Source organism: Haliotis rubra, unplaced genomic scaffold, assembly GCF_003918875.1.
Source record: "Haliotis rubra isolate DU_JTF1 unplaced genomic scaffold, ASM391887v1 Scf289, whole genome shotgun sequence".
NCBI lineage: Eukaryota > Metazoa > Mollusca > Gastropoda > Lepetellida > Haliotidae > Haliotis > Haliotis rubra.
In genome coordinates, this window is record NW_025766956.1 from 132,228 (window position 1) to 142,533 (window position 10,306).

At 37.6% G+C, this 10,306-nt stretch overlaps 1 protein-coding gene across 1 annotated transcript; it reads left to right on the forward strand.

Moving 5' to 3' along the window:
• Positions 1 to 110: 110 nt before the first annotated feature.
• Positions 111 to 9,121, forward strand: LOC124281716 (ubiquinone biosynthesis O-methyltransferase, mitochondrial-like). The gene is made up of 5 exons (XM_046717671.1): positions 111 to 361; positions 4,239 to 4,500; positions 4,941 to 5,183; positions 5,592 to 5,751; positions 8,699 to 9,121. The coding sequence occupies exons 1-5, from the start codon at positions 213 to 215 to the stop codon at positions 8,848 to 8,850; spliced, it is 966 nt and encodes a 321-aa protein (XP_046573627.1). The 5' UTR covers positions 111 to 212; the 3' UTR covers positions 8,851 to 9,121.
• Positions 9,122 to 10,306: the final 1,185 nt, after the last annotated feature.

Sequence of the window (10,306 nt, forward strand, 5' to 3'; positions counted from 1 at the left end):
GTATGTTATTATGATGCTTCCATTAAAAACCAATAACTGCAATCATGGAAAAACTGAAAGTGCCTGATAATGGTATACTGGAAAATACTATATTACATGTTTCCGGTTTTTGTATACTTCCGTAAATTTCGTCTGCAAGACTGTCGTCGTTATTTCAGATTTTCCGAGACTGTGTATGTGCTTGCATCAATATCTGGAGTGTAGACATCGGCATGTCTTTATGTAAAGCTTGTCAGAAATTTTTGGGTACAATCAAATACTCACATAAGCGTTACATAAAGAACAAGTCCTTGCTTTTCGGACAAGCACATGCACGCAGCCGGTCGGTGTCAATAAGAAGTATTTCGACGTCCCTGGCTAGGTAAACCCTCCTATATGGTTTATGTTCAGTTAGTTCAGAACAATGTTATCTGTAATCTCAGTGTGTTTCCAGAATCAGCCACTGTGTCCAGGAAGATGACTCGTGTTCCCAAATAAACTATTCAAGTCAGTTGATTTTATATTCAAAAGTCAAGTGTGACCAAGTCAAGTGGGGTTGGTCTACCAACATATCACACAAGAGAGTATGCAGTTCATTTTGTATTCCATAACTTTCTGTGTGATGGAGCATCCTCTCAGTTTAGCTTCTCTCTCTCTCTGCTCTCAAACCCACACTGTCTTTGTCTTAAACTCTCACGCTCTCTCCCTCTCTCTTATCAGTAGATTTTTCACTCTGGACCAATGTTGGGGCGACCCTTGTCCTGAGGTGCCTTAAGCTAACCCCATACGACAAGTATTTATAGCTTTATCCCCAAACACTAGCCCATGTGTCTTAAAGGAATCTCCCCATTACCATAAGTATTTAGGGAAAGATTAACCTTAAACACCCTGTCACAAAAGTAAGGCCAGAAATGCATGGAAAATACTTTATCAGTTTTTGGCAATTATTTGATAATGGTTGATATAAAAAATCATATATAATCATTCACACCACCTCGACCTAATATGGCATATGAGTAATCACGATGTACCATTCCCTAATCATAATGATTACTTGTAAAATATCGAAAAACTTAGAAACATTCCATGGTAGAAACACGTCTAAGAAACAAACTATACTGTGACCCACCTGGCAGGCAGACAGGGTGACAGCGTTCATGTGACGCACAGGCAGCTCATGTCGGGGACATGTCTCAAAATATCAAGTGTCGGTATCACTGCTGGTCGACGACTCTAGCAGAATTACAACATGTGCAACTCGGCTGATGTTAACGCTGCCCCGCAGACGGTATTCGTCCTCGATTTTGAGAACACGGTCTTTAGCCTTTTGCCACACTTCTGGGGTAATTCTCACAAAAGAAGAATACACAAGCTCTTTAACATCTGAAAGCTTGAATGTGGTATTATTGCAAGCAATAAAATTCTTACAGTTACCCCAGATCAGCTCGATGGGATTGAGCTCACAGTGCCGTACTGGTGTACGCAGAACTATGTGGCCTTGTTTTGCAGCTAGTTCGTCAGTGATGTACTGGATTGGCTTTTTGTGCTGCCAGATTTTTTCCATGAGCTGGGTCTTTGTTTCTGATTGCCCGTAAGGCACGTTACAGGAAGTGAGAAAATCCTGCAACTGAGCATTGAGATTGCTCATGGTGGATGTGATGGTACCAGGGACACATAGGCTATGGTAACTGGCGTTATCCAAGATGATAACACTTGGTTCATCCAGCTGCAGTAAAAGCTGATGTTCGAACCAATCCAAAAATACCTGCCCATTCATTTCGCTATGGTAATCACCATCAGTCATAACCCCCAATCAGTCCCTTGCTACGGGTACCAGCATGCAAGATGATCAGGCGTCTACATTTGCCTGATGGTAACACTGGTTGATTAGAACAATCTGAAGGAAGCCACATCCGATCCGTTGAGTGATTTTTATTACACCAGGTTTCATCAAGGTATATAATTTGAAACCCCAAATAGCAGTATTCTTCAACTGTTCTGAGATAAGCTGATTGCATGGACAGGATTGAGTACTTTCTCTAAACACAGCTCTGTCATCCCCCTTTTTGGTGTACCTGAACACCATTTCTACCAGAGCTACAATAAGTGTTGTTTTCGAGACATTTATTGTATCTTTGATCTCATCTTGTATTTTAGCACACGTTGGTGGGATTTTGCGTTCACACAGTTTATAAACTGCACGGCGTATGACACCCTTATCAAAGCTATCCAGTTTGTGTTTCCTACCTGGCTTTGATTTTGACACGACCCCTGAGGTAATTGATTTGTTTACAACTTTGTACACCTGACTATATGTCAAATTAAGGGCTTTACACATTCTATAGTAAACCCTGCCATAGCTGACGAGAGGTTTCCCCCCTTTGTTTCTCCAGTATGAAATACTGGTATAAATTTGAAATTATTTGTTCTGCAGAGATATCAAGTCGCATGTTGCCAGTTCAGTGCTCATACATGAAGTGAAACTTCTATGGGTGAACAAGATTATCTATGCAATTTGAATTAAGACTTTTTTATGTAAGTATTTTGAATATGACTACTGCAAGAGTTCCATCTTTTTCACATATAGATGTTCAAAAAAACTTTTTCCAATCATATATGTAATTTAATTAGTTGAGGCTATATGAATAATTATAGTCTGTATTTCAAAACTACAGTTTGTACTTAGAATATTTACGATTGTTGTTAAAACGTCAAAATTTCCTCCTGTGAAGTCACCCCTCAAGTGCATTTTTTCATTTGAGCTTTAATATCCAACTAGGTAGAGTCGTACATGTATCATATATGTGCTTTTATCTTGTGTCAAATTCATCATTTTGATATGGAAGCCAAAAAGCATTTTCCAAGCATTTCCGGCATTACTTTAGTCCTTCCAAGGGGTATTATTGTAGGGACCCTATTGTACACATCTACACCATTGTAGATCATCGTGAAAAGAACAAATATATAAAAAATACTGAATTGATATCTTCACTGAATCAATGTAGCAAATTTAGTGATATCCCAATGGAGCAAATTTAGTGATATCCCATCTGTTTCAGCGATGGTTGCCACTGTACTAATGGGGTAGAAAAAAACATTGATCATATTTACTGGCTACCGAACAGTTACCACCATATTTTAGCAGTATTTACAAAATTACTCTTACTTTTTTCTTTAAATTAAAGAAACAGAATTAATTAAGATACTTAATTAGCTATTCACCGATGTGTCTAGCCCGTTCACTGCCGCCTATCGTGTTTTTATATAACGCGGCGGAAGGGAATCATGGGAGTATAAATAGATTTTATCTCACAACTAACTGTAACAGTTATCGCCATTTCAGAATTTCTCATGTCATTCATGAAATAATATATATTCATATCATAAAGTAACCTCGATGATTGTGTGACTAGTTGAGTATTTTTTTTACTGTAGATTAATAGGGAATGAAACAATTAATGACTTTTGTGAACTTGAACTTTCTATTATATAGATTATGTGACATCCCCCCCAAATAAGTTTAATTTTTTTTATAGGGTTCATAGCATTATCTTTCATTTTTTTCAATTGTTACTTACCGTGAATGATTTTCTTTTGCTGTCTTTTATTGTTGTTAAATACCGTGGGGAAAAATACTGGAATTGTAATTGACAGGAACTTTGCATGCGTGGTACTGATGTATTGGCGATAACTGTTATGCGTCAATAACTGTGCAGCAGCCAGTATACTTTGTTGCTTTGATAACTTTAGATACTGACAGTATCCATTGTAAACTTTATGAGGACAAAAATAATCTGTCACATCTTAAGCTAGAGAAATTTGAAACTGGCTAGTAAACTTTAATGCAAGCTTATGTGCATCTGTATGGTTACTTCTAACCAGAATAAGGTATTACATTTCATACTGAAAAAGAATATCGCCTATTATGGAAGTGCCTATAAACTTTTGATCTTGACTTCACTTAGTGAAATTACCACTGAAACTGCTGAGTGTCATTTCCCAAAGTTAAGACAAAGAGATGTTTTTCATCTGTATAGATCCTAAAATTACATACCAGATTTCACAGACATTCGTTTAGTTGTTTATTAAGATAAAAATGAAACATATTTTGGCTTTTTACATTCAGTCAATGTCTGTATATTTTTCAGTGTATTCACATCAATATGTGTCCTTGGTTTAAGTTTGGAGGCCTGATAAAACAGGAATAGAAATTCTGTGGTTGAATTTTATGCTAAACATTATGGTATGTATTTCTTCAGATTGAATCAACACCAGACAGAGAAGCCTCGCAGAGTGAAGGCCCAAACGACCATTGATGAAGAGGAAGTAGAGAAATTTTCTGCACTTTCACAGCTATGGTGGGATGAAAGTGGCGAGTTCGAGGCCTTGCACACTATGAATGAACTAAGAGTGCCCCTCATACGAGATGCTTTAATGAAGAGAAATGATCATCCCACTGCAAAACCACTGGCTGGCTGCACAATTGTTGATGTTGGCAGTGGAGGGGGGATTCTTGCTGAGGTAAATAGATGTGGGAGCGGTATGTGAGGCTAGAAGCAATGGTAATAAGCATGTATCATGATACACTACTTACTTTGATGATTATCCTTCAATAAGTATTTGTTCACCCATCCTCAAAATATTTTGATGAAAATATTGTGATTTTTTAGGTTGTTTAGGATCAATTATGTTGTAAAACTTTGTTATTTTGATTAAGTTGGTTTCAACTTACCCTAGCATAATTAGCATACTCTACTCTGGGACTGAATTGGTGCTGATATCCTGGTATTGGTTACATAAAGGTAGAGGTACAAGCTAATAAGGGCCACATTGAGAACACTATTGGAATATTTAATTAAACTACTGTTGATTATTTTTAATGGTTGTGGCATCTCTTTTCAGAAGTGGTTATAGATACATCTTGTGATACCCTAAATAAAACACTCTTCCATCTAATTCAGCCTCTGGCAAGACTTGGGGCTTTTGTCATAGGTGTGGAAGCATCTGAGGAAAACATCAAAATAGCCCAGGCACACATCATGCATGACCCGTCCATAGCTCCAAACGTGAAGTATATACATGCAACAGTGGAAGACCTAGTTGGTACAGAGGAAGGCAAGATGGATGCTGTTGTAGCTTCCGAAGTAGTGGAACATGTTGCTGATGCCCCTGCATTTCTCTCCTCCTGCTGCAAACTCGTCAAGGTAGGCTGTGTTGTGGGTAACAGTTGCATGTTCAGAGATTTACTTGAGATTCTCAAATATGTCCCCTTGGCAGGCAAATTAGGAAACATTTGTGATATAATATTGTTCAAACACAGACTTTGTTTTGTTCTCATTTTCGTAAATTCTGAGAAATGGGGATGTACTTCATACTGGGAAATTTTCCTGTCATTTCCTACCAATTAAGAGCTATATTTTGGCTCAAAGCAGGTCTAGGTAAATTCCTGCATGTGGTACCTAGATTAGTTGTTGACCTTTTACAGACTCCTCAAAGAGAAATTGACAAAGCTGGTGATTTGTGTGGACATTTTCGTGAAGTAGAATCGCTGGAATCGCAAACTGACAAGGCACCAGTGCATTTTTGTTGTTAACAAATTCGTAATGTTTCAGCCCGGGGGCTCCCTTTTCATAACAACCCTGAATAAAACATACATCTCCTACATGGCTGGCGTGATGGCAGCCGAGAGGCTATTTAGGTTGGTGTCTCCAGGGACACATGACTGGAACAAGTTCATCGACCCCCAGGACCTGCAGTTTATGCTGACCCAGAGTGAGTTTAATTCACATGGACACATTTACTCACGTGTGCATTTATACTTACATAGGTAAATTTACTTATGGTGGCATGTGAATACATCTACTGTTTTACATAAGTAGTTCCAAATAATTCCTCAAGATCATGCAGATACCATAGATAAGCCCTGATGAAATAACTGATCATAAGAACAAAACTACTTCAAAATTATTTTCCCATGATTATTGAGATCTGCATTCAGGATTCGATCTTTACGCTCGCCCGCAAGGCCAAGGCGAGTAAAAATTTAGTCAGGCGAATAGAAACAAACTTGCACTAGTCTGGTGGACTATTAGTATTTTTCAGTGATTATTCATCATATACTGCAATTGAGATCATCCATTTTCAACTCTCTCCACCAGATTAGTGAATCCAATGTTGCGAAACTCAAAGATAAGATCTACATAGATTCAGTTTATTCAAAACATCTTGGAAAGAGCGTGCAAAACTGACAATTTTAGATATCCGTTTCCACACATTCTGTTCATTACAACTGGCCCCGATTGAGCATAACTATCTGATAAATTAAAGCCTCGCACCAAATGCCCCTCATAACACTTAGCAGTGTTAGTTATCCATTTCCACACATTCAGTTATTTACTACTGGCCCCTATAGAGTATAACTATCTGATGCAAATGCATCTCATTACATGCTTCGGCAGTGGGTCCACATCAAAGTTGTCAAAGAGCAAAATAACGATGTTTCAAGGAAATCATTAAAAAAATTGAATAAACTAAAGAGTACAATCAACAACAGTATTCATAAAAGTTGTCAAACCTATATTATAAGTTACTATTTCCATTTTTGTGTGCGATCGTGCAGTCAAGTGACATCTCGCCTTTCGTCACCTCGAACTTAATGCTCGGACATTATGTTTAATGCTAACATATATGCATGAAGCATTTTTGTCACAGGTCATAACCTAGCACGATACGTCCACTAAGTTCCATAATATACATATAAGTGGTGATTTTTTGTGTAACACGTTCAGAATAACATGTTTAACGCAAAACTTTCGTCTAAATCTCCAAGTTTTCGTTTACGACGACGATATCCATTACTGTAATATGATCGGCTGCCTTAGATCATGTGTATGATTTTGACCAATCAACATAGTTATAGCAGACTGTGGCCCCCCCCAAAAGCGTCATTAGAAACCAATCTTTATCCATTAAAATCGCTTCTTACAACCGTGAAAATACTCTTGCCAAAGGTACAGCGATGTTGTGGATGTTCAGTGCTTCGAACGATACTCGCCATCAAACGAAACGCCTTGCATGTTATTCATACGAAGCTTCGAAAACAGAGGTATTTCCCGCTGTTGTGTCACGTCACTGAGCGGGAAGCCATTGATATCGGGAAATAGACGACCATACGTTTTATTTGAGAAATCTTTTTATAATAATGTTCCGATTACGTAAAAATGAAAATATAAAAGAAAACGATAAGCGAATATATTGTCATGTTACAAACATTTGTTTCTTCCATCGTGGTTTATCTGAACATTATAAATGTGTAAGCTTGCATTTTCATTTAAAATTAACTTTAAAATGTAGTTTTCTTATTTAAATAATATGATAAAAAATAACTATCATATTTATAAACGGTAGGATGAGACCTTTCAAATGGTGTATGACATGTAGTAGCAATAATATTTTACAAGCTGATATTTTCCTTGATAAACACAGTTTTCATTGATGACCTCAGAGTCTCTGGGAACTCGGTGTCATGGCAGTAAAAACTCTTGTTGACTGGTGTTGAATAAGCAACAATAAAGCAATGAAAGTTAATTTCATTATCAATGGACTACTTGTTTTGTTTGTGAGCTACTGATAGTTGAAGGTTTAGTTCTAACCATGCTAACCCTGGCATTAATGTTATCCGATATTCTAAGTTCAAACAGTTGTAAAGCATTTTGATAGATTGTCTCTCCGTTCCTATGCACACAAAACAGATTTCTTGCCATCTTCATATTCTTCATCAGTTGCACCCACAATGGGATTCTTGGTGAATATCACCAATATTCCATCAATATCACAGTGGGGGACACCAGAAATGGGCTTCACACCTTAACCACTAGGTTATCCCACCACCATTATACCGTTATAGGCCATGGCTTTGGAGGATATGCTGCATCAGCCAAAATTGTGACTGGCAATGATACTTGCTTGTCTGTGAACAATTTATTTGTGTCCCCTTTGTAGTTCTGAATGGAGAAAAATTGCATCCTGGACTTTAGTTGTAAAATGTTTCTCTTGCCACTCAAAAATATTCCATCCAGAAAATATCATCAAAGGTCATTTTAACAATTTCGTTCCTCCAGTATTAGATCAATCTCTCCCTCACATGCCACCAATCCCATGACGCTTATGTCAAGTGTCCCAGAGCTTAGCTTTTCACATGTCTTCAGAATTGATATGCTACAGAGTTGCTATCAGCCTAATGGCAAAAGGAAGACAAACTAAGTTAATGTCACACATCCTTCCAAGTTTTGTACTAGCAGACTCATTTAATTCAAACCCTTTTCTCACTTAGGGCACAGGTGGGAGAGTGTCTTAAACTGGCATGTTGTGAAGGGTTATGTCCCTTTGTTGTTAGTATCCACTGTATATGGGTTTGAATTCTCATTTTCCCCCTAATGTCACATTATAATAGAACTATCTTACCTTTGTTGTTCCTGGCTAACCTCTAAAATGCCAATCAAACAAATCATTTCTTTCATATTACTATATTTATCTGTCACGTATTGGATGGTTATTACATTTTAGAGTGGTATATGAAATGCCATATCAACAAAATTTAAATGTGCATGTAGATAAAAGGGAAGCTATGATACCTGGTGTATTGACCACATAAATGTGATATCAAATTTGTTAAAAAGTTATCCTTATGTGAACTGATATGAATCGATTCCATGTGCAGATGACATGAGTACCCGTCTCCTTCACGGCATGATGTACAATCCGCTGACCAAGAGATGGTCTTGGATGAAGGACACGAGCATCAACTATGCCATACATGCAGTGAGAGCAGATGTTCACACGGACAAGAATAACCCTGACGACACACTTTAGCCCCGATATAAGTGTGTTTAGTTGTTTGCTGACCTTGTTGCCTGGTGTACGAGGTGTCAGCCATGTGTGCATTTCATATTCTATTTTGTCGTATAATATTGCCTCGGAAAGAATATGCACCAAAGATTGAGTGTTATGCAAAGATTATTAAAGATGTGTGATCTGAAGACATGTTCTTGATAAAGATGTTGAAAGTTGATTATATATTGTGTACACCCACAATGTGTATAGGCAGTGATGCCAAATGTGTTTCATAAAGATTGTAAAGGTGTTCATATTTTGTTGTGTAAGTTTCTTTTGTATTTTTGTGAATGGAAGTGTTTCTAAATGTTCAGTCCTAGTTTTGTAATAATGTAATTAGTTGCACAGTACATATTCCTATTCGCTACCTACTCACTGCTGGTATAATATTGGCATATTTTGAACCAAGTCACTTGCCCAAGGATTCACCTTGTGTGCTAAATTACGTCCAGGACTGAAGCCCTAGAAACTCTGCTTAAATAGGCTGCTCAAGTACTTTCCACATTTAAAGCATTGCTTTACCTCACCATATTTGTCACCTGGTAGCTGTACACAGAACCAAATGCCAACACTTGTAAAATGTATTAAGTTTATAGACATAGAAGGACGTTTTGAAGTCTTGAGTGACCACTAATAATTTGTTATGATTCCTTTATGACACGACAAGTAAAGTGTTGATAACTGACCATACAATTTCCTGTTTAGCCATAAAGTTAATTATCTTCAGTTATATGCATCTTCAGTTATATGCATCAACTAGTTGGCAGTTACAGTTAATAAGGTAGTTATTCAGATCATCTCTTCTGCGTTAAGCAATACTGTAAGTTACTGTCTATGGCCAGTGACATTCCATCACCTGAAGTGGCGAGTATGTTTGAGTGTTTAACATGCAAAACAATACTTATTTGTTTCAGAATATGTGTCAGTGTACAACTGCAGTTTGATACATGTATTTAGAAGGGTTGAATCATATTATATCCCTGAATGTGTTCAGATCATATCTGGACACAGCATCAAGTGTCAGCTGCTATGTCTTCCTTGCTTCTACAGTGAGGCTGGTTAGTGCTTCAGGGTGATGACAACACTGTCGCTGTAGTGTTTGCTCCACTTGACCATGTGTGGGGAACTGGTGCTACACGATATCAGCTGTTTCATCAGTCTGTTTGCAAGTACAAATCCAAACCTTCCTTAGTAGGATCAGACACCATGCTGATGAGAGTAATTAGACACTCTTCTTAAGGCATGGAGACATAGCATGAAAGATCAATATACATGTACATGTTTTCTGTATGATGGACAAACTCAATAACCAGCAGACATTACAGCTTGGAATGTGGTCAAGTGAGTGAGTGTATTATGCTGTGAACCCAGATACATCCACAAATACTACCTACACCAACACCCCATTTCTAATGCTGAGTATAAGAAGCTATAA